The 24,340-nt window shown below is 50.4% G+C and overlaps 1 protein-coding gene across 3 annotated transcripts; it reads left to right on the top strand.

Annotated features, from left to right (window-relative positions):
• The first annotated feature begins 1,619 nt into the window (after positions 1 to 1,619).
• MERTK (MER proto-oncogene, tyrosine kinase) lies at positions 1,620 to 23,579 on the top strand. 3 transcript variants are annotated; one of them, XM_054063029.1, is made up of 19 exons: positions 1,620 to 1,772; positions 5,712 to 6,072; positions 6,358 to 6,458; positions 6,704 to 6,877; positions 8,527 to 8,613; positions 9,301 to 9,416; positions 11,876 to 12,059; positions 12,367 to 12,518; positions 15,631 to 15,784; positions 16,117 to 16,237; positions 17,619 to 17,704; positions 17,813 to 17,908; positions 18,223 to 18,303; positions 18,606 to 18,698; positions 18,829 to 18,947; positions 19,892 to 20,001; positions 20,194 to 20,353; positions 20,732 to 20,868; positions 22,456 to 23,579. In XM_054063029.1, exons 1-19 carry the CDS (start codon positions 1,703 to 1,705, stop codon positions 22,925 to 22,927), a joined length of 2,874 nt encoding a protein of 957 aa, XP_053919004.1. In that variant the 5' UTR covers positions 1,620 to 1,702; the 3' UTR covers positions 22,928 to 23,579. The 3 variants fall into 3 exon arrangements, with proteins under 3 accessions (XP_053919004.1, XP_053919003.1, XP_053919002.1); XM_054063028.1 differs by having other exon boundaries at positions 15,634 to 15,784; positions 16,084 to 16,237; positions 22,456 to 23,578; XM_054063027.1 differs by having other exon boundaries at positions 16,084 to 16,237; positions 22,456 to 23,577.
• The last annotated feature ends 761 nt before the right edge of the window (positions 23,580 to 24,340 follow it).

Raw genomic sequence — 24,340 nt, 5'->3', positions numbered from 1 at the left:
TCCCCTTTAAGCCGGGCCTCTAGCGACACGCGCCCTTCCTTAGTTGCTGATCACTTCAAGATGTGAGAAGCTGGTCTGGAGTAAAAGAGGCAGTGAGGGGGGAAATTCAGTCTTTGTCAACAAGGGCCTGAGAATATGCAGCGCATAAGCAGCTTTGCAAGTCAAAGAAGTCTGGGAGTGATTTGGGGTTTTTTTTCACTGAACCTTTTTCTTCCCAATTGGAAAAAAAATCAGACTGGATTTCATACAGTTCTCCTCTTCCTAACAGCCTGGGAAATGCACTGTCCTTCCTCGCTCTCATTATAAATCATCATGAGCTGTCTTCTGGCCACATCTTTCTTTCTACTGAGTGGCAATGCTTACCTAGTGCTAATCACCAAAATTTACATCCCTTTTCCTAACTTCAAGGCTTTGGGAAGGCTATAGCAGGCTACTGGGAAAAAAGTTAACACTTGTGTCATAGTTGCAAAGAATTTTCTGTGTAGAGAGCAGAAAGGTTGCAGCAGAGAAATACACTGAATCTTGCAAGTCAGGTTGATAGTTTTGCAAATCCCAGTCTGTTACCAATTGTGGTGGGAGAAACACTGATGGCTTTGAAATGGCTCAGTCTCAAACTTATTCAGGCATGGCTAACATTTGAGTGCGGTCCTGAATACCCAGAAATTCCCTTGTTCCCTTCCCGTGCCATCAGGAGATTTGTTCCATTGCATTTCTTACATTAAACGGCTTGTGTTGCACGCAGGTTTCAGTTGGGTCTTCTTTTCTCATTGTGTCTTGGTTTAGTCTCTGTCCGGGCTTCTCCTGCTGTACTGCTCCAGGCAAATGAGAAGCAGTGGTGCTTTCAGCCCCCCATGCCCTTCCTAGACTTCAACACAAGGTTCCGTATGCGGTCCCCCAGTGATGTCCCCACCTTCTTGGCACAGGACTCTGGGAATAAAGTTTGTTAATGACCTTTATGAACAAAGTTCAACAAGGCTAAATACAAGGTCCTGCACCTGGGTCAAGACAAGCACAAATACAGGATGGGCAGAGAATAAATTGAGAGCAGCCCTGAGGAGAAGGACTTGGGAATGCTGGTGGATGCTCAACTAATGTGCATTTGCAGCCCAGAAAGCCAACCGTATCTGGGCTGCATCAAAAGAAGTGTGACCAGCAGGTCAAGAGAGGGGATTCCACCCCTCTACTCTGCTCTCATGAGATCTCACCTGTAGTCTGGAAGAAGTGAGATTTAGGTTAGATAGTAGGAAGAAATGTTTTCCTGTGAAGGTGGAGAGGCACTGACACAGGTTGCCCAGAGAAGCTGTGGCTGTCCCATCCCTGGAGGTGTTCAAGGCCAGGTTGGATGGGAGCTTTGAGCGACCTGATCCAGTGGGATGTGACCCGGGGCTTTAAGGACGGCCTTTAAGGTCCCCTCCACCCCAATCATTCCACGACTCCATGATCCTAAGAAAGGACACGCGAGCACAGCCCCGAACACCTCCCTGGGGACAAATCCATCTTCAACGCACACCGAAGTTGCGGAGAACTGGAAGGCGACCCCCTGTCCGATCACGCCCCGCACCTCCCCGCGGTCCCTACCCCGTCCCCGCCCCTGCCCGCGTTCCCGGGGGAGGCGGAGAGAGGCGGGACCGGGCGGGGCGAGGACGTTGTCGGCGCCCGGGAGCGGCAGAGCGCGGCGGTGGCCGCACCGGGGTCGGCGGGGATGGGCGGCGGGAGGTGCGCGCTACTCTGCGCGCTGCTGGCGGCTCTGCGCCCGCCCCGCGCCGCGGCCGGTGAGTGCGGGGGTCCCGGGCTGGGATGCGGGGATGTCCCGGGCTGGGATGCGGGGATGTCCCGGACTTGGATGCTGGAGATGTCCCGGGCTTGGATGCTGGAGATGTCCCGGGCTGAGATGCCGGGGATGTCTCGGGACGAGATGTCAGGGATGTCCCGCGATGGGATGTCCCGGGATGGGGTGCCTGGGATGTCCCAGGATGGGATGTCCCGAGATGGGATGCCTGCGATGTCCCAGGCTGGGATGCTAGGAGTGTCCCGGGATGGGATGTCCCGGGATGGGATGTTGGGGACGTCCCGAGCTGGGATGCAGGGAATGTCCTGGAATGAGATGCCAGGGATGTCCCAGGATGGAATGTCCTGAGATGGGATGCCGGGGATATCCCAGGCTGGGATGCCAGGGAATGCCTGAGGTGTCCCAGGGTGGGACCCCGAGGGTCCAGCGAGGCACGTTTGTCCGGAGCACACAGGGAGCATTTTATCTTCAGATGCTGCTGTGTTTCGCTCTGCTGGCAGTGTTCGTGGGCAACCCAATGTCCCCTGCATCTCCCGCCGACCTTAGCAAAACTTAAATCCCGAAGGAAAGCTCAGCAGTGATCTCCACCAGCCCCAGAGAGAGGGGGTTGTGCTGTCCTGGGACACAGCTCTGTCTCTGCAGCATCGTTGTGTCCCAGCGCTTGGCTGCAGGCACCGCAACAGGCAGGGACCAAAAATTGCAACAGATCAGTGGGTCTGGGATTTTTATCCCATTAGCTGCAAGCCAGCTGCATACTGGTGCTGGGAGAAATCACCAGGAAACACTGGTTTGTGGCACAGGGACACACTTAGCAGTGCTGTCGACTTTTCAGCTCCGCGTGCTTTGTTACCTGCAAAACGGAAGGCAAAGAGGCAATAGTAGGCATTTTTGCACATACAGTGTGCCATCATCAGAGCTGACCAACATTTGGTCACAGGCTGGGAGCTGCTGGGGATTTATAGGCTGTGTTCAGGGATCCTGTGTGCAGATGGGGCTTAGCAGGGAAAATGGGAATGCGAGTGTTTGCTTTGGGCAGGGTGGAGTTAAATGTCTTGACCCTGTAGCAGTGGGGGAAACTCACTGTGGATTTAACCAGGAATCCTGGACTGGCTTATACAAACGGTGTTTGAAGCCCTGAAGTCTATTTAGAAGTCAGGTATGGCCATAGGATCAATTCACTTCTGACAGCTCCCAGGGGACCGGGAGAAGGAAACCTCGCAGGCAGGGGTGCAGAGGCTCATCATCCCTAGTCATGTCATGCTCCTGCCCTGTTTGAGTGTGAAGATCAGCTCAACAAGTGCCTGGGCAGAAAGCTGTTGTTAGCAGGTGAATTACTTCCAGTAATGGAAAATACAGGGCTAGGGAGCTTTTTGGCAGACCTGAGTGTTTTCTAATACCTTCCTTACTGGGACTCAAGCAGAACGACTTGCTGTGCAACTCCCTGCTTTTTGTTTTCATCCCTAATAAAGTATCTTGCCTCTAATAGTGAGCAGGTTTTCTTGTTAAAACTCTGTTTTCCAGGGAGAAGGAGACCTGCCAGGCTGCACAATAAGATCTGTGTTTGCTAGCCCTTTTAGTTTTGCTGTGATCCCAGGTGTTTCAAGAGAGCAGCACTGTGCTTGCAAATGGATTTATTTCCATGCCAGCTTTTCCCTCAGGCCAAGCTGTGGGGAGCAAGGGGAGCTGCTCCAGGGTGGCACACACCCACACAGGCATACCAGGCTATAGCGTGGGCTTTTAGACCCACCCTAAGCAAATTGCTCTGGACACGGGTAAGGGGTGCCCTGCCACACAGCGAAAATCCCTTCTAAGACACCGTGAAGATACCCGTGTCCCAAACAGCTGGACATGGAAGGGGTACCCAAAGGCAGCACTAGATACGAGAAATTCCTGTTGTCACATGAGTCGGAGAGAAAAGTATTTCATTTCTGGGCCAGCAAACACCTCTTTCCACTTAATCAGTATAGAAAACAAGGCTGAGATCACCTTTGCTCTTTGCCTTTTAAATTGAAGCTGCCCAGGGCAAGCTGTGGGTGAACAGAAATCATCCTGCACCAGGCGAAGCGCTTGCCAAGGGCAGGGACAGCAGACACCCATCCGTGTCCTCCCCCTGGCCAGGGGTCCCTGCCGGGGAACTACTGTGGCCAGAGCTGGAGAGCTTCAAAATGGAGCATAAAAACAGCTAAATTAAGTTGGATTGTGCCAGGCAGTGAGTGGCTTCAGCCTGGGTAACCTCTGGGAAGAACAGGGGAAGGAAAGGGGTTTGGGGTTGCTCACTTGTTTGTATTTGGCAAATCTTTTTGGAGCAGACAGGCTGTTTGAGAGCTGGTGACCCAGCCTGTAACTAAATGGCAGTCACTGCATTTTGCAGCAGTCACATGGGCTTTGTTTGTATTGGGATGGTAAAGCTTAGGAAGCAGGTTGGAAAAGCTTAGGGTCTCTTTTTTTTTTTTCTCTGTGAAAGGGAAACCCATTGTTTTGTGCAAGAGCCAGGGAGAAACTTGTGCTTTCCTCTGCACTGCCAGACCAGGCAGAACTTGAAATCCCTTCTCAAATTTCTGTCTAGAAGTAACATTTCTTGAGGGTTAAAAATAGTGAACAATTTAGCAAAGGAATATATTCAGCCTCAAAATTAGGTTGTGTTTCTTGGCTCTCAGGAATGCACACTAGGCTTATGCTCCATTACTTACAATAGTAGTGACGTAGCTTTAAAAACTTGTCCTTTGATGTTTCAGGGCTAAGACCTGCCTCAAAACAAACTCAGCTGAACTCTGGTTAAACAAAAATTTTATGCTTTCTACCTGCAGTATTATCTTTTTTATTGTGAACAGGGTATTTTTTTTTTTTTTTGAAAGAGGCAAATTAATTTAGCTGAAATTCCTGTCTGGCACCATGCCTTTGCTTACTGAAAGCAGCAAGGGAGATTTACCACTCCGCTTGAGATTTCTGTGTGTCTGTGAAAACCTCAGGAAGCTCAGAAACAGCCTAGTTAAAGCATGTACTTGTGGTATATTGTCTAGATCTTATCTCTTAAAAATATAGTTTTGTTTTGGGGGGAATTGCTTTATATAGAGGTGTACTTCATCTTGTTTCTGTATGGGGTGGGAAGTGCTGAGAGGGAGGGGGAAAACGCCATTACAGGACCCTGTATTCTACGTGATCTGTAGGTGGGGACGCAAAGCACTTGGAAAGAGCTGGTAAATAGACTTCCCTTGGGAAAAATGTCTAGGAAAAGGCCCTGGGAGAACAACACTTAACAGCAGCTGGTTCCTACACTAACTGTCTGAAGGCATTTCTTCATCTGTCTGCATCCAGTTTTCCAAGAAAAGCAGCTCAGTGGAGGCACTTAGCTTAGCAAAAGCATTTGAAGCATTTGTGGGTGACTCAGAGAGCATCTCCCTCTTTCAGAGTAGCCCACCCTGTCCTGGAAAGGGAGCAGTGTCACCAGCAAAGAGCCTTAAATCAGAGAAATCTCCGCCAGGGACTCATTCTCTGTTCCAGCTGAAAGTGCTTGAAATGAGGCCCTGAAAGGGGGTTGCTGGAGTAAAGTCCCAAATTCCTCCTGCCCAGGGATCCTTTTATATTCCAGTCTCGAGGGTGCAATGCAGCAGAAATAGTTCCTGCCTCTCCTCTGCTGAAAGACAGGCAAACGAGCACTTTCTTTAGCCTGGGCTGCTCTGGTTTGTTTTAAAAAGTCTTTTTTGGAAGTACTGCTCATACATATTTAGTCTTGGGCCAGCCTCTAGCTCCGTGTTTCCGCCTCAAAGTTCTTACAAGAGGTATCCTAGAGATTCTGAGGTTTTGGAGCATCTGTAAATGAGCAACTGCTTTTGATCATTAGTTGAAGCAGTGTGACTTTGCAAGGTTTTGGAGGGGGGCTCTTGCTGGCTGGTGGTAACAAAGCTGAGGTTTTCTCTTGCAGATGATGCTGACCAAAATCAAGGTCTAAGGCCATACCTGCTGGCAGAGTCCCATCGCCCTGCACGAAGCGTGGCTACTGTTGGTCACTGGCCTCACCAGAGCACAGAGCAGTCCCAGGAGGTGCCCTCAGTCAGCTCTCTACGTCAAATTAAGTTTAACCCCACTGTGCGACATATTGTAATTAATGAGCACAAAGATGTTGCGTTTAATTGTTCCATCAAAGTACCTCAGCTGCTGCTCAGACCGGACACCCCAGGCATTTCGTTATGGAAGGATGGAAGGGAGCTGCACGTGGACCGCATTGCCACCAGCCAGTTTGAGATATCTGATGAGGAGGAGGTAGCAATGACCTCCACCTTCAGGTAATTGGTGCCATTCTTCCTGAAGGGATACTCTGAGAATTGGCTCCCAGGGAGACACGGGAGGCCAGAGGGCTAGTAGGAGCTTGGGAATGGACAGGCACATGCTCCCTAGCCACCAAAGCCTGTATTTGCAATCCCAACTTCTGCTTGGTGTGTGCTGTGGGGTGGTTGGTACTGATTGAAACCCAGCATAGGGCTGGCAGTGGTCTTGTCCTCCTGGGGGCGCTTTGTGTGGGACCAGGCTCCCTACCAGAGCCCTGACATGGTCTGTGTTCTCTCTGGTAGCATCCATTCCGCCCAGCGCTCGGATAACGGCTCCTATGTCTGCAAACTAAACATCTCTGGCATGGAGGTGGTGTCAGATCCCATCTTGGTGCAGCTGGAAGGTGAGCTGGAGGAAGGCTAGGGTGGATATGCTGGAGGTGTGGAGCATTGGCCTCTGGTTGAATAACACCCCCAGGGACTGTGATCTGGGACCTACGAGCCATCCTTCAGAAACAGGGAGTCCTGTATGGGAAGGGACTTGTTGATGGAGCTAGGTATAGCCCCTGGCAGGACAGTTTGGAGTTGTTGATAGGGCTGTGTTGCTGAGCTCTCTGAATCTCTTGATTCTCTGCTTGTGTCCATGCAGGGCTCCCACACTTCATTCATCAGCCCGAGAAGCTGAATGTCACCAAGAACAGTCCCTTCAATCTCACATGCCAAGCCGTGGGCCCGCCGGAGCCTGTGGAAATCTACTGGTTTCGCAACAATGTCCGACTCAATGAGAAGCCCCACATCTCACCATCAGTCCTGACGGTGCCGGGTGAGCTATGCAACATCCTTGCCACAGCCAGCTGGGACACCTCTGTGTGTCTACCAAGGAAAGCAGAGCGGGAACGTGTCTTGTGCCATCTCACAGAGTGTCCCCTTGGCCTCACACCTCGTTTTAGGCTGGGGCTGTTTTACCGTGCTCTGTTGCAAGTCCTTTGCAGCCTGCTTCATCTTTGTGTGGCATTGTGCATTGCTGGCGCTTGGCTGGAAAGCTCAGTGCTGGTAAATTTCTAAGGAGGTGTGGCATAAAATACGTCCATCACACGGAGGCATGGCGGCCCAGCTTTGTCGAAGAGGTACCACAGAGGAGCCATTTGTAAAAATGAGTCCCAGCCTGTTACTGCTCCATCGTCAGCATTGGGAACATGGCTTGACCCTGCACTCTCTGTGCCTCTTGTTCAGCAACCCTAGGGACCACTCTGCCAGAGGTGAACTGAGGGCAGGAACTCCCATCCAAACCCCTCTAGGTACTGCCAGAAATTTCATCCTCAGAAGAGGCAGGACGCTCAGACTGCTCTTTCCTAAGCATGAAGCAGATTTTCCCTCTGGCCTTTGGCCATGCCAAGATATACACTGCTCTTCCTACGGGCAGCTTTACTGGTGGTTCCTTCTTAATGTCTCTGGAAGACTTTGGGTCGGCCCTGCAGAATGTCTCCATGCCAGCCTGATGCAGCACAGAGAGAAAAGTCCTTCATGTAGCATAAAGCGCATTGTGGGTTTGCTGCAGAGGCAAAAGAGAGGAGATAATTCTCGATTTTCTCATGAGGAGAAGGCCACTACCTAATTATCAGGCAGACTATGACTGACTCGTCTTAGCGTCCAAAGACAGGCTTTAAAAGGCAGTGAAAGCTGGAAGAAGTGACTCATTCCTCTTGGATGTTCTTGCATCCCACTGGCACATACTAGGTCAGGTCATTTGAACAGTCCCCCTCCTGGTCCAGGAGCCCTGAGAGGCACTGCTGCTACTGTGAGCAAACGCTTGGCCTGTCCAGAGCACTGTGGCAAGTCCTTCACCTTGCAGCAGCAGCAAGCGATGTGCACAGGAGGGATAGCCCTGCACCTCCAGTAAAGTCCTTTGCATGAGACAAAAATCCTGAGCACTGTTGCTGTCCAGGTTCATCTTGCACCAACCATGCCAGCACTCCAGGGGAAAGCAAGCAGCTGTCCTCACTTGGTTATTTCCAGTGACCCCCAAAAGCAGTCGTTCTCTGTTATCAGCTGGGAGATTTGAGCAATCTTCGAAAGGCAATAGGTCATCTGATTCAAGCTGTGGTAGTGGGCTCTTCTGCTTTCTGCCTTTCCCTTTTTGAACACAAAACAAGTGCTTACTCAGGAGGTTGTGCAATGGTACGGTGGAAATGTACGGTCCTGCCTGCTGTGCCGCATGTTGCACTGATGGCACACATGTGCTTGCAGCATGAGAGGTGGGTGAGCTGGATTGACAGGGGTCAACCCAAGGCAGTCAGCGCAGAAATGCCGTGAAAGGAAGTGATGAGTGCAAAATACAAGGTTTTCTGTGTTGCCAAAACAGTGCAATGAAGGAAATTTCGAGGGTTTTCTGTGAGCAACAGGTGAAGAATTAGTGTGATTTGGGTGTTTTGTGCAGGTCCAGTGAACAGGTCCGTGGTTTTGCCTCTGCAGGTCTTAATGAAACAGCGCTGTTCAGCTGTGAGGCTCACAACAGGAAAGGGCTGACGGCATCCAACCCGGGGCAGGTCAACGTGAAAGGTAAGCAGCAATGTGATGCTCACTTTTCACCTGTTGAGTACATATGTCCAAGCAGGAGCTGTCCTGATCTCCGCCCTTCCTAGCAGTCATTCTACATAAACTGAAGGAGATGTTTTTTAAGACTCTGATAGTTATTTTCCCTCATTTTAAACCTGTATTTAAAATCAAGCGGGATGCACAATACCACAGTCACCCAGTGCAGTTCTGTCATCCCAGTATCACTGCCATGGGAGGAAACACCAAAAAACACATTTGAAAGCAGAACTGTCAGCCTCAGAGCAGGTTTCGGAAGGGCTGTATCACTCTTTTCCTTCCTTCACAACCAGGGCAGTGTTCACAATTTTCCATAGGAAATGGTGGAAATTCTTGACATTGCTGACGGGAGCCACCCCAGCGATATGAGGAAGGTGTTCCCCCAGATATGTCATTGCCTCTAAGCAGCTCAGAAAGCTCACAAATACAGGACATGGTCAAAATAGTTCTGCAAATGACTTTTTTCTGCTTCCCTGTCCCATGGTCTGAAACATCCATGGTACACTGATGGAGGATGCCACTGCGGCTGTAGCCAGTGTCACATCTGGGGTTCACATGCAGTTGGTCTGAGCCCCGGGAGCTGCCAGGGGCAAGCCAGACATGCCATGTTTTTATTTGGGCCCCCACCTGACTGCCCTTGGCTTTTCCCTGCAGGAATACCATCTGCACCTGCCAGTGTGAATGTCCTCAACAGAATGGCCCACAGTATTGTGATATCCTGGGTGCCGGGCTTTGATGCATTCTCGGCCTTTAACAGCTGCAGTGTTCAGGTAAGCATCTGCAACCCCGCCTTGCCTTGCAACTTCCCGTGATATGGATGCCCCGAGGCAGGTGGAGATCAGTGTTGCCTGGCATGAAGCTCATGGATTTGGCCAGGCTGTGGGTTTGGGCAACTTGAGTTGGACTTTCCCAGTGGCTTTGAAAGGGGAAGCAGGCGCCCTGTCCCACTTGCATCCTGTGGTCTGGATGGCTGTGGAATTTGTGATGGCATGATGTTGAAGAGTCCAAGTTTGGCAGCAGGCAGAGCACCCAAGTGCTGGGACATGGGGTAGCAGGAGCACTGCTGAGGTGAATAGGAGGCTTGGGAAGACACTGCTGGAGATGAGCTTGGCAGTGTCGGCTCACAAAGAGCAGCTTTGCTCTGCCTATTGCGAGAGGTGAAAGCTGGTGGAAGGAGTCCTGCAGAGAGTCTGATACAGGGTGTGTGAAGCAGGCGTTTGTCCCAAGAGCAGTGTGGATGAGTGAGGGCAGAAACAAGGGCTGCTGGGAACAGGTGAACTGCCTGTCTGGAAGAGCCCATCCGGGCTTGTGCCTGTGAAGCTTGTGGGAGGGAGCTGTGAGAATCTTTCCCCTCAGGCGAGATAGTCAGATCGTCATGACTCTTCATGGAGAGAAGCCCAGAACTCCTTCAAGTAGCTTTTTGGAAGACTTTGCAAGCATTGAGTTGCTGCAGGCACATGCTTGTCCCTACTTTTACCTCGTGGTCAGACAGTTCCCAACCAAGCAGCCTTCCCGCTAGGGTTTGGAGGGGAGGTTTTTTTCTCCTTACAAGTACTGGGAAGGAGCTGAGGGGTTGCCTGTCTCCTGGACAAGTCAGGGAATGCCATCTGTGTGAGTAAAGTCCTGCAAGTAGTTTCCACCTGCTCCTTCTGTTTGGCGTTTTGGGTTTCACGGTTCAAGCCCATTGCCTGCTCTCTTGTGGATGTTTTTTATATTGGGTATTCTGTACTCCAGCTGAGATAATGCATGGAGAGAGGCAATGTTTGAAACCAGGTAAAAGTGAAAGGAGTCACAGGGAGGAAAGGTACCAGAGCTAATATTAGCGCTGCATTCACTGCTGCTTTCCAGCTGGAGCTCGGGAAGTGGGGTGGAGAGCCAAGGAATTTCCTATGACTTAACATTCATGGTCTGTTATTCGGAAATAGCCTTTCAAATTGGAAAACATGATTTCTGGCAAAAACACAGCTATGACTAAGCCTTTTTTGCTCCTGTGCCCTTTGATAATCCCCTCACTTGTGTAGTGTGGCCCACCGACCAAGTGACTCATTTCTGAGCATGCTGGTGCAGTTGTTGTAACACCTGCCAAGTTCAAGCTATTTAAGTTTACAAAAAGCCTAATCTTTTAAAAAATGCATGAATCTGATGGATTCTCTCAGGAAGCCGTTTTGAGGATTGAGATAACTGGGCTCGATGCTCAGGAGAGCAACCAGTCCCAGTGGTGCTTTCAAGAACGGCTTGCACGTTCATCTGATCACTGCTTACCTTCCCCAAAACATCTAGTGATGGCTTGGGCATCTTCTCAGCTTCATGATGCTGAAGGCTATTCTTCCGTTTTGGCTGGAAGATACCACTGGTGTTGATGCTGAGATCACCCTGAGCATCCTGGACTACCCAGAGGGGTACTCTTGTTCCTCAAGTAGGAGGACAGGTCTGTTGCCACTCCAAAACCACACATGGAGGCTTTGGAGAGGAATGTGTGACTTTCTGCTTGTGGCTCACACTGAAACATGTCTTGTGGGTTGTCTTCCTGGTTAACAGTCTCGCTTGCACTGCTGTTCTGTGTACTTGCTCTTCCCTCTTTCCTGCAACCATCCCCACCCAGGCCACTCTTGTGGTGCTTCCCATGAAATGAGATACTTCCTAGAGAGCTGCAAGGGCTGTTTGCCAGCTACATGGGTGCTCAACAGCGAACTCTGTGAGGGGAGCAGTTTCTCTTTGTGTCAAAAGCATGACTTGTTTTGAGTATGCTGAACTAATCCATGCTGTTAAATCAAGTCCAGTGAGATCTGTGATGAGTCCTGCAACATCTGATGGTGATAAGTCCTGTGAGTTAATGATATGTTATACAAAAAAGGACTTTCCTTTGTTTGGAACTCACTGCCTGGTAATTTTATTGGGTATTCCTTTTGCTCAATGCCACAAGAAAGAGCTAATCATTCCTCCTTCCTCCTTTCCACAGTGATGGCAATTTCACACATCTCTGCTCTGTTCCCCCTGCCAGCTCTTTCTCTGTGTGCATTGGAGCCCTTGCCCTGGGTCCCATGAAGGACCCTCCATCAGCTTTTGGCTTGGCAAGAGATGAGCCAGTATGCAGGAACAAGGCCCTGCTAGTGTTTTGATGGGAGACAGGGCTCTGGATCCTGTTTACAGATGTAAAATTCTTGCTGCACGTCTCACCCTGCAGATTGTTGCTGACTAATCCTGTTTGTGGGCTGATTTTTCAATTAAGGTCAAGGAAGTTGTTCCACAAAGCAACGTCTCACTTCTGCTCTTTAACACCTCGGTGCCTCCCCACGTGTATCACATCCAGCAGCTGGAGCCCATGGCAGACTATAACGTCCGTGTTTCCTGCAGGAATGAAGTTGGCTGGTCAACATTTAGCCCCTGGATAACCGCCAGCACCACTGAGGGAGGTAGGAAGTGAGTAGTGTAGACTAAGAAGGGTTTCTCTGCCTCAGTAATGCAGTTATACTTTGGGCAGGACTCTCTGGATGAGACGCTGGTCCATAGTCACGATTGCTTACAGGGTGGGACATCTCTACTCTATTGATTGGAAAAAGGAAAATTTATCCGTAGGCAGTCACCTGCTGGAAATAGTAAAGGCTGTAGGAAATACCATGTGATTTCTAGTTGAGGTATAGCTCATTTTCCATTAGCCTACACTGTCCCAGCACCCATCCACCTGGCTTCTCTCACCTTTTTTCTCTTTGATTCCTGCAGCTCCGACCACCCCACCACTGAATGTCACAGTGTCATTCAATGAATCCAGCTCCTCCCTGGAGATCCGGTGGGTGAAGCCGCCCCTGGAAAGGATCCACGGTGAACTGCAGGGCTATCACATCTGGTACAGGTGGCAGAACTCCAAGGGGATGGTAAGTCACCAGAGAATGGGGAAGAATGGCTAAAGCCTGTAAAAAGTCCCAGCAGGCATCAAGCATTGATGTCCAGTCTGGTCTTGATGCTTCCATATGCTCTTTCTGAGCTCATTTGTCCACTGTCTTGTGCGTCGATCTTTGCTTCTTTCATACAAGTGGTCTTTCTCTTGCGTGCCTGTGTCACTCATGGTAATGTCCAAAGTCAGTAAGATTGGGAAGAAGCAACTCTGGTTGAAGGAAGCAAGAGGTTTGACACCATGGCTCCTGTTTCCTAAACTAGAGGTGAGATGGTCTTCCCGATGTTGACAATCCTTGGTAAGGCCTTTGGAGTGGTGGTTAAGGTTTGGCAGCATCTCTTGGCACTTTCAGCGATGGAGTCAATCGTAAGGTGTTTGGGAGAAGTTGTTTCCTGGGCTTTGAGTTGTTCTGTTCTCAGATGGGATTTATTCTGTGCATTAACTCGTCTGCAAAGCCATGGCACAGAGTTCCATAGCTCAAGGAAGCATGGGGCCAGAGGCCTGTCCGTGAGCATATGAAGTCATCTGACACAACCTTGCTTGCCTGTCCCAGGATTTGGGAAGTAGCCTTAAGGAATTTGCTAGGATCAGGTTGGCCTAATGTCTCAGCCAGTCCTGGCTCACCTCTGTCACTGGGCAAAAGAGTATCCTGTCCAGGCTTTGCTAGTGGTCAGAGAGCCTCTGGATAATTGTGCGGATGTATCCAGCTTGTCGCCTCTGCACTGTGGTTTGTTGTTCCTCTGTCCCAGGCTGAAAGCGCAGAGAGGCACTGGCAGCCTGAACCCGGTGTGGAAAAAGTGACTCACAAACTATTTTTTGCAGGATGCTGCATTTTCTGTTCTCCTTTTGTGCCACTGAAAAAGAGCATGTATAGATCCAGACCAAATGAAGTCAGGAAACAATATTACGGTCTTGTGACTAGAATGGAGAAAAAAATTGCTGACATATTGTTGGCTCTGAAGCAGAAAGCAAAAACCAAGACTTGCTTTTTAAGCCCTGGGAGATTATCTTTTGTTGTTGTTCTTGTTGTTGTTTTTTATAGATTTCCCCAGTCAAATGTTTATGCAGTGAAATTTCTGCGTGAGTCCCCGGTCAATAATTGTTCTCATTAACGCTGACTTTCGAGAGGCTCAAAAAAACCCTCTAGCAGGGAGTAAGTTCAGGAGCTTGGCTCCTCTCAGACTGAAGGAAGCAGTTGCATTTGTTGCTGATTTGTTTCATCAGCCTCCAGGTTCTATGGAAGGCAAAACTGTGTGTTGGAGCATCAGGATACAGCCAGACAAGGGCAGAGGCCAGCATGTCTTTTTATAAGGGCTCTTGGAGATTTAAGAGGCATGGGAAGGGCTTGAGCCTGTGCTGTAACCTTTCTGCAGAGCAGTGTGGGCCAGTGCGGTGCCCAGTTCTCGCTGGCACCCCCCGGCTCTCCTAGAAATGATGGACAAACAGACTGAAGTGCAAGAGCAACGCGCTTGCTGATTACTCAGAAATAAAGTCTCTGAGCTTTGACGCCAGACAGGCTAACTATGAAATCCCTAAAATAATGATCAGTTTAACAACCCCAGCATGATAAAGTGGGAGTCCTGTATTTCTGTGTGAGCAGGGCCACCTGCAGGCCTCTTCTTCACAACTAGCTCCACAACTAATATAAAAAGCTTGGGGGTTTTATTCTTAAACTAAGCAGTTTTTGTTTGAGCCAAGGCTACTGGAGCTGGGACGTGAAGAAATTCCTCAACTACCACAAGACTCTTGAAAAAACATTCATTTTGGCAGTCCTGTCCTGCCAGAACAGCTGTCTACTTTGCCAAAGTGCTCATGCTCTCCGCAAGCTGTTTGATATCATCTAGGCTCTGTCCTCAGATGACACAACAGAGCTTTCTGCGATATGAGAGGATCCTGGTGAACTTCTAGGCTGGCAGTAAAGAAAGGAGGTGTTTTTGCTGAAGGATGCTGTGAGTGGGAGGCAGGAGGAAAGCAGGAGGGCTGGTACGGAGGCAGCAGTTGATATCAGCTCACTCTGCTGCCTGATGGTGCAGGCACCCTCCTGGGTCTGGGGTGTGTTTCGCATCCAATTCTGTGGCTTTTTTATGACTGTGAACAGAAACTGGTTCCCTCTGAGCAGCTCCGATTTCATCCTTGCCCACCGATACCCCGAAGCTGCTGCTTTTGCTCGTCCACATGATGTTCAGCCAGGGTAGCGCTCTGCTGGCCGCAGCAGCCTGCCGGATGTTTTGGACACCACCGAGTAGCTGTTTTGCAGCTGAGGGTCAGTGGAGAGCCACAGCAGGCACTTTTTTAGCTGGAAAAGTCCAGGAAAGGACAGGAAGTTTTCAAGGAAGAGACTCTTTTATGCTTTTACCAAGGAAGAAGTTGTGTGCCATGGAGCACACTGACTCCTGCCATGTTACTGGGCAAGGAAACACTTTTAAAACTGGAAAAAATTGTTAGCTCGACACAAAAACCACAGTCAGAAAATATCTGCCCTAAGATCTGCTTTCTGTGGTAGGGCACTTGAACAATCAAACCAGGAGTGCTGTGGCTGAAAGCAGACAGAGATACTTTGTGGAGGAGTGGCAGTGGCGAGCACCTAGGCTGTGTGGGTGCCGAGGCTTGATGGGCTGCCCTGCATGAGCCACAGGCATCCCCGGCCAGCAGCAGAGAGCAGCTCACAGCAAAGTAGTTGTGAGCCTCCACTGGCCAAGCCGACTGCAATGAAGGCTGGAGGCAGGTCAAAATCCATGTTTCTGCCAGTGCATGAAATGGCTTTCATCCTTCCTCGCAAGACTGCTATCCTGCCTCTCTTCTGGCTCAGGCTGCTGGTCCCGCTGCTGTTGACAAGCGAAGAGTGACAGTGGTATGAGATTTGAATGGGAAGTGCTGCTCAGCTCCTTTCCAGATCCCATCCGGCTCTTGCAGGCAGGACTATTATTCTCCATAAATAGCTTGTTGCTGCATTTCCTCTGGCCTTGTGAAAGCAAAGCAACGCAGAAGTTTGACAAGGGGACAATTCACCATAAATCCCTAGGTTTCCCTCTGCTGCAAGGACGTGCCACTGTCTTCCTCAGCCTAGGCTTTTCTTTCCTTCCTCTCTCCAGCAGAATGTCTCCACTGAAGCCCGGCAGAATACCAGCATGGCCATCCTGCCTGTGGTGGCCACCAATGCCACCTGCTCCATCCGAGTGGCTGCTGTCACCAAGGGAGGAGTGGGACCTTTCAGCAGCCCAGTGGAGGTCTTCATCCCTGACAGTGGTAAGGAGATGCCCATCTTGGCCCGCATGGCATGGGTGCAGTGGGGGGAGGTGGGGAAGCATGCAGCATGTGCTTTCCTTGCCAGCCAGTGCCATTTGGCATCTCTCCATCCTCCTTCAGATGCTTTTCCTGTTGGCCAGGCCAAGAATCTAGGGCCTTCGGCATACTTTGGTAGCTCGGTGTCCACATGCCACCTCAATCCTTAAGCCCTTCTCTCCCATGTAACCCTTTAGGCTTTACTGGGTTTGGTTTTAGCCACTGGGACTTTAACAGGCTCTATTAACAGGATGTTTTCTTAGGATTAGTAACCTCAGCCCCCTCTTCGACTCCAGCCTCCGGGAATGCAGACACCTTTATCGTAGCCCTGGGCTTTATCTCTGGGACCATTGCTGTCGGGCTGACCCTCTGCTTGTCTGTGGTCATCCAGAAAAGATGCATGGAAACGAAATATGGGTAAGCCAAAGGGAAGACAGCTTGCGGAGGTGCCCTGAGCTGGGCAGTTTGCAGGCATGTGTGGCATAAGCAGGAAGAGTGGGTGGCCAGCAGCCCGTGCTAGATGTGAGGAGGTGGCTTCTGCCTCCGGTACTGACACAAGCAGCATTTTTTTATGTCCAGGGGAAGGGACAGAGTGTATTTTCACTGTAGCAATGGTACTTCCCCACCCAGCAGTTCACCTTTCGCTCACTATTCCTATTTTTAAAGGGAAGTAAATTTGTGCAGCTTGATATGAGAGGGTGGCATTGATGTTTTGACATGGAGGTGAGAGAGCAAAGATGTATAATATCCTGTGGCCTGGAGTAACCCCTCCCCTCTTGTCACATGCCACATCTGTCTGGGTCCGATGGCCATGTGAGGCACCAGTCCCGTCTGTCAGAGAGTGACTGCCACTGGGCTGCATGAGTGCTGTTATAATAATGTGGACAAAGGGCTATTTTCTGCTACAATAAGCCAACACTTCTCCCTCACCCTTGTGACTTTCTAAGTGGCATTTAACTGCCCCGAGCTACTGTTTTCATTAAACAGTTGTGGTGCTAGCAGCATTTCTTATAAATGCTATCACTTCGATGTCCACTGCCAAACAGGGAACCTGATATAATTAACTCCTTTGGAAGAGCATCATTTCAGTAAGGGAGTTTATGGAGCTGTTAAAGAAATTTCACCTACTCTAATCTCCCACGGCATCACTCCCATCCTAGTCTGGAAACTGAGAGTATGTAAGGATCCTTTTCCTAACTGGTGTAGCATTGTCCCTTTTTCTCTGCGATGCTAGCTCCCTAGGAGCTCCTGAGCATCCACTGAGGTGGTGTTTCTCAAAGCTGGACACAGCCCTTTACAGAGAGGCTGCACAGCATCCCCCAGCAGCATGCTCATCACCACTGTTTCAGGGTCATGGGGTGAAGTTGCCTTTAGTTTCTCTTTGTCTAAAGGATGGTAGCTGCACATGCTAACAGAGAACATTGACACACTGGAGATGTGCATAAGGCAAGAGAAGAGATTGCTTTAGGAGGCGGTTGATCTCGGCACCCTATTCCTACCAGTACAGACTGTTGTCTGGTTAGGAAATGAATATCCCATTTCCTCCAAAAAAAATCTCTGTGACTCACTCTTTGACAGATCACCCTGTTTATCAAGCGGCTGCTTTCCTTGGATGTTGTAAGCAATGGCACTGATCCAGTAAGAAGGAAATGAAGAAGATTAGGGCGGATGTGCATTTCCTCCTTTACTACCGATATCCTTGGTAGTGCTGAGGTCACCTGCCCCTGTAGCGGCGGTTCTTTCATTGGAGGAGAAGCAGCTGCACATGGCCCAGTAGGGTCTGTTTCTGTCCCACCAGGAACGCTTTCAGTGGGAATGATTTGGAGCTGGCAGTGAACTATACGGCCAAGAAGTCCTACTGCCGGAGAGCCGTTGAACTTACATGTAAGTGTATTATTTTTATCGCTCTGCAAGGAGATTGATATGGATATCGCAGCAGCAATATGTCTGCACGTTGGAGGTGACCTGAGCTCCTGTTCCTCTCTCCCACAGTGGGTAGCCTGGGTGTCAGCAGCGAGCTCCAGCAGAAGCTGCAGGATGTTGTTGTGGACAGGAATGCCCTCAGCCTGGGGAAGGTCCTGGGAGAGGGTGAGTGCTGGTGGTGCTGAGGCTGGAGGGCTGAGGGTGGACATATGGAACAGGGGCTGCCACTGTTGCCTACATCATCCCTCAGCTCCAGGCCCTGGGATGTTGGGGAGATGGTGGGTCAAGATGACAAAGTGCCAGGACTTCTAGGTTCATGTCATTCTTCTGCTGCTGCTGAGACACAGGCCAGCCCCTGTGGCCTTTTGGGAATGAAGTCTCCATCTTAGAGCATTTCAGACTTTCAAGGACATAGTGGTGTCCTGAAAAGAGGTGATTCATGCTGTGGATAAAGTGCTTGCTTCTTTCCCACAATGCAGGGGAGTTCGGGTCAGTGATGGAGGGTCATCTCACCCAGCCTGAAAGCACGGTGCAGAAGGTGGCTGTGAAAACCATGAAGCGTAAGTCACCCTGACAATAGAACTTGACATTTGTCCCAGTGGGTGCTGGTGCTCCTGCTACCCATCTCAGGTGCTGTCTCTGCATCCTAGCACTGTTTTGTGGGGACAGTGGCCTCTGCCACACCTCCTGGTGCCAGCCAGGAAGGGGAACTCATATCAGACAACCAAGGATGGCAGACATGTCCCAGTGGTCTCTTCCCCTGACCCATGCAGGAGCTGTGCTGTGGAGGGAGATGGCAGCAGTAATTTGGTTGTATAAAGCTCTTGGGAATTTAAGCCACTTCCTTTTTTCTGCTTCCTAGTGGATAACTTTTCCCAAAGGGAGATAGAAGAGTTCCTTAGTGAAGCAGCATGCATGAAGGACTTCGACCATCCCAATGTCATCAAGCTCCTAGGTATGGGCTGTCACTCCTTGTCCTCCAGCTGGGATTTGGGCTGGGGAGCCAGACCTGGGAGTGCTCAGGTCTGTGTGGGGAGTGTGATGTCTTTGCTGACGGGGCTGTGCAACCTGTTGGTGTTTTCTAGGCGTGTGCATTGAGCTGAGCGCCCAGCAGGTCCCCAAGCCCATGGTGATCCTCCCGTTCATGAAATATGGTGACCTGCACAGCTTCCTGCTTCGCTCACGGCTGGAGATGGCTCCCCAGGTAATGAGCACAGGGAGCAGAGAGCCTTGTGTCTGTGAGGAGCGAGGTGGGAGCATGCCTCTTTTGGGAACAAACCTGCCTTTGTTTTTTACAACATAAAGAGGGCTTGGTTGTAGTCCCACTTCCTACCTTTGTCAGGTGGCAGTGGTAGGATCTGGCTCTCCAGAAGCCTGTGAGATTCTTTCCTTGCCTTTTCTAGGCAAGCGCAATCATCTCAGCTTTGTCTTGTACACCATCTCTTCCAGTCTCATCTTAGTGGTCTTCTCTGGGCTTGCTCCAACATGTGTTTCTCCTACTGAGGAGCCTGAAATGGAACACAGCATCTAGATGTGGCCTCACCAGTGCCAAATTAAGGGGAAGAATAGCTTCTCCTAACCTGCTGGCTGCATAACACATCCGTCTGCATAACACATCCAGCTACATGGGTGGCCTTCATTGGTGCAAAGGGAACCATGGTTGGTTTGCTCTACACCAGGATACTTTTCTGCAGAGCTGCTTTCTAGCCCAAAATATGGGATCTGAAAGTAGTCAGTGGGAAAGGCAAGAAGGAAGCTGTGTCTAGTTGCAGGCTACACTCCAGAGAGGTGGAAGGAGGAGACAGGGGTGCGAAGGGTATCTACGCAGTGAGATGTGGTTTTCTGGGATGAGCCTTCCTGGCCAGTGTCACAGCCTGACAGACAGTGCTTGGGGTTATTGCTTAAACAACCGTCCCCATATCTGCAGCTCCTGTAGTCTTGTCATTCAATAGATCTTACAATCTGAGGCCATTAGCCCAGCAGGGATGAGAGAGACCACAGTGGCTGCTGCTGTGGACCCCTGGTGCTCTCTGAAGCCAGTGAGACCACTAGGTCAGCCACCAGCCCTGGACAGAGAAGCTTTTCAGATCAAACCAAATGTGCTTCCCAAAGGGTTTTCACCCTCTAACTTGCATCTTCCCTTTCCAGTTTGTGCCCCTGCAGACGCTAGTCAAGTTCATGGTTGATATTGCCCTGGGGATGGAGTATCTGAGCAGCCGGCACTTTCTCCACAGGGATTTGGCGGCTCGAAACTGCATGTGAGTTTGTTTTCCTCTGCTTCATCCTGGATAGGTGGAAGTCCTGTGGTTTTACAGCACAACTTGGCTTCCTTCTGTAAAACCTCCCTCACTCTTGAGAAACATAAGAGGAGAGCTCAGTGTTGTGTTTCTGCTTCAGAATTTGGCACATCAAAATTTTTCAATCTTGTCATCCCTGTTTCTGCCTGGCAGGTTACGGGACGACATGACGGTGTGTGTGGCAGACTTTGGTTTGTCAAAGAAGATTTACAGCGGTGATTACTACCGTCAAGGCCGAATAGCAAAAATGCCAGTGAAGTGGATTGCCATTGAGTCCCTGGCTGACCGCGTCTACACTACCAAGAGCGATGTGGTAGGTCCACACGGAGCCAGGCAGCAGGAGGCGAGAGCTGGGAACTGATCTCTGGGTTGAGTTGTCCACCGTTACCGCATTTTCTTATGGCTGTTCTGGCACCCTGGAATTGCAAAGCCAGGGCGGCTATCAGTAACAGGACGTGCTGACCTTTTGCTGCCTGCCCAGTGTCCTGGAATAGGTTTATTGAGTGGGCCCGTTGCCTCTTTTGTGGCATTGCTTATTATTTCCAGTTTTGGGGAAGGCAGGACTGGAGTGACAACTCTTAGCATTGTGTGAGGACCCAGTGGACACTGGGCAGTGACCTTTCCCCATGAAAAGACTCATTCATTCCTCCTGGAAATGTCCTTTCAGTACACTTTCCCTTTGTCCCCACAGTGGGCATTTGGCGTTACCATGTGGGAGATAGCGACCCGAGGGATGACGCCCTACCCAGGAGTGCAGAACCACGAGATCTATGAGTACCTCTTCCATGGGCAGCGCTTGAAAAAGCCCGAGGACTGCTTGGATGAGCTGTGAGTATTGTAATGCTGTTTCTGGGCTGCAGCACAGCCCCTTTGCTCTCTGTCTGTCCACAAACACCTGCATCGCTTGCCCATAGTGAGGTGGTTTCTGTGAGGTACTGCTCTTTGTGCTCTGTGGCTCTCAGTTGTTGATTTGGCTGAAAGCCTGCAAGTCTGTGCCCAACAGCTCAATCAAAGACCGTTCCTGCATGCCTGTGTTCCCACCTGTTGCAAACCTCCTCTCCAAGGGGAGTACGATGGGTTTGTACTGGAGAGAGAGTCACTGACCTCCTTACCCCCTCCATTTCTCCCACAGTCCCTGGAAACCACGGTTATTGAAGACTGAATTTTTAACAAATGGCAAGGTTTTAACCTTTTCTTCCTTGTGGGTTTCACATGCAGGGAGCTCACATACAGGTTTGCTGTTAGAGGAAAGCTGGCCAGAATAACGGTGTGGGTCAAATTTAAATGAGAACGTCAGAGAAACAAAAACTTCAAACCCTTTAATATTTGCATAATCCTGAGTTTTGACGTGCCTAATAAAAGCCAGATCCCAGAGCACCATATCGCCCTGGGAGGAAAAAACATCTTAAATCCAGGAAAATCTGCACACAGAAATTCCAACGAATATCCCAGGAGAAAGCAATGTGTGTACAGGGCTGGCACAGAGGGCTGACGAGCTGGGCTGGTGGCACCTGGTGGCGTGAAGTGGATGGGAAGTGCGGAGATCACTTTGCTGGTCCCATGGGAACATGAGCAGTGCCCTCTGCAGTTTGTAGTGGGGGAATCAGGCTTTTATTTATTTATTTATTTGGTTCTTGGGTGGCAATGCACTTCTCTGCCCAATAAAATTCCCTCTAATTACTCAGGGCCTTCCAGTGCCTAAAATCTATGAAACTGGAAAGGGAAAATTTGGAAACCGAAAAACTTTGCATTTGTGAGTGTCTGAGCCAGTTTTTTTCTCCTGAGTTTTCTTCCTGAGTTTTTCTCCAGTGCCATTAAAGCTGAAAATGTTTGACCACCACCCACGGTAAAGTGCTGCAAATACAAAAATGGTTAAACTAGCAAAGCTGCATGGAATTGCACAACGGTTCCTACAAGGCCCCTCTCCAACGCCTGTCCCTGAAGGAACCGGCAAAGAAATGTTTACCTGATCCAGCCTGTTAGAGGGCAGTGGAAATGATGTGTATCCTGCAGTGACGTGGTTTCAGGGAGACACTGGGAGTTCCCAGTGTGCCCTGACATCCAGCCTGGGAACAGGCACTGTGGGAAGGACAAGAGAAGGACTTGGTGTCCCAGGAGCAGAACTGGGATGTTCCCAGAGAGCAGTTGCAGGGCTGCAGCTGGCTGCCTCTGATTGACCCTCAGTGAGTGCCAGGCACTGGAAGAGACTTCTAACAGCAGCTTGGGCTCATAAATCCCTGCAGCTGGGCAAACAGCCTAAGGGAGAAAGTTGGTTTTGATTTGTTTTAATGCAAAGCAGATCAGGGTTTGTGCAGTTTGGAGAGAAGCAGGGAATTACACCCCCATCAGCCCCGTACATAGCTCAGCACCTGGCAACATCTTCCACAATAACCAAGCTTCTCTCCCAAATTTCAGGTATGAAATAATGTCTGCGTGCTGGAGAGCTGACCCTGCTGTCCGCCCAACGTTCTCCCAGCTGAAGGTCCATCTGGAGAAGCTGCTAGAAAACCTGCCTACTGTCAGGGGATCCGGAGACATCATCTACATCAACACCAGCCTGCCTGAGGAGAGCCCAGACTCCACCCAGGATTCGGGCTTTCCCCAAGGGGACTCTGATTTTGACCCTGGGGACATTACTGAACCCTGCTCTCCCCAAGCGGAGGTGGCTGTGGATGTCCACCACAATGAACAATGGGAGACGAGGTATGTCCTGGAGAAGCAGCTCAGCAGCCCCACGGAGGAGGCCTACGTCCCATTGCTGCCCAACGAGGGAGCCAGCGAGGGCTCAGCATGGACCCAGGCCAGCACCTTGCCCTCTGGCAGCTCGCTCATGCCGGGGCTGCTGCGCTCTGATAGCTGTGTGGAGGACTCCGAAGTGCTGCTGTGAAAGTGGGAGCCTGCGCAGAATGGAGTGTCAATGGGCTCTGGGAAAAAGGACAGAGAGGGTATATTTTAATAAAGTTGTCTAGTTTGTTTCGTAGAATCATAGAATGGTGTGGGTTAGAAGAGACCTTAAAGCCTATCCAGTTCCAACTCCCCTGCCATGGGCAGAGACACCTCTCGCTGGACCAGGCCCCTCAAAGCTCCATCCAGCCTGACCTAGAAAACTTCCAGGGACGGGACATCCATAGCTTCCCTGGACAACCTGTGCCCGTGCCTCACCACCCTCGTCATGAAGAATTCCTTCCTAATGTCTAACCTAAATCCTCCCCCTCCAATTTAAAGCCATTCCCCTCATCCTATCACTCCATGCCCTTGTAAAAAGTCCCTCCCCAGCTTTGCTGTAGCACCCTTCAGGTACTGGAAGGCTGCTATAAGGCCTCCCTGGAGCATTCTCCAGGCTGAACAGCCCCAACTCTCTCTGTCTGTCCTCATAGCAGAGGTGCTGCAGCCCTTGAATCATCTTTGTAGCCCTCCTCTGGACCCATTTTAATATTTCCATATCCTTCTTATGTTGGGGATTTCTTCCTGACTTATTTTCCCTGCGGATTTTGGCCCTTCCCAGTTGCTGTTCCCTGGGCTGAAGTCATGGGGGTTTGTAATTAAATGCTGTATTTTTTTTTCTGTATTGAGAGGCTTGGGTGTTTGAGCTCCCAGGTCCCGTCATAGTTAAAGGACAGACAGGGAGATCAGAGCATGGCCAGGGTGGATGGTGCCAAGGGGTGGGAGCACATGGTGGGCACAGGTGAACTGCCCTGTGTTGCCCCATCTGGGGCTGGCTTCCCACCACCCGGGCTGCATCAGCACCCAAAGGCAAGAGTGCATCTGGCATGCAGTGGCCTTTTTTTCCCTTTTTCACCATTTGTTGTGACTTTTGTGATGGGCAATCTTATAGATGGTCTGAACCCCTGCTACACAGCCGGCTGATGGATTTCATGCTGCAAAATATCTACATCAAAAAATGCAACTGGAGCCCGAAAAGGAACAGCGGATGCTTTGAAATACCCTTCTCCCAGACAACAGGTTTCCATCTGTCCCGGTTGTGCACCAAGCAAGCTATTGATGCTGTTGCAGCAACATGGAAACAGGAATCTGTAGAAGGGTCCTGGGGGAGATGGAGCCACTCTGCAATGGCTTGGCCCTTTCCAGCAGCCCCGTCTCCGTTTAGGGGAATTTCTGCTCTTTCCATAGCAGGAGCTGCTCTACAGCAATCCGCTTCCCCGCTTCCAGCGGATGGAGCTGGTACTCTGTGCATCGCCCAGCCACCTCTCTTGCTGGGGTGCTGGGCTGAGGAAGGGGGTGTTGGGGCTGGGGAAGGGGTGCAGGGGTGGGGACGGGTGCAGGGATGGGGAGGAGTGAA

Source organism: Cuculus canorus, chromosome 3 (assembly GCF_017976375.1).
Source record: "Cuculus canorus isolate bCucCan1 chromosome 3, bCucCan1.pri, whole genome shotgun sequence".
NCBI classification, from domain to species: Eukaryota; Metazoa; Chordata; class Aves; order Cuculiformes; family Cuculidae; genus Cuculus; species Cuculus canorus.
The sequence above is the reverse complement of the archived record's forward strand: the minus strand, read 5'-3'. Positions and strand labels throughout refer to the sequence as shown.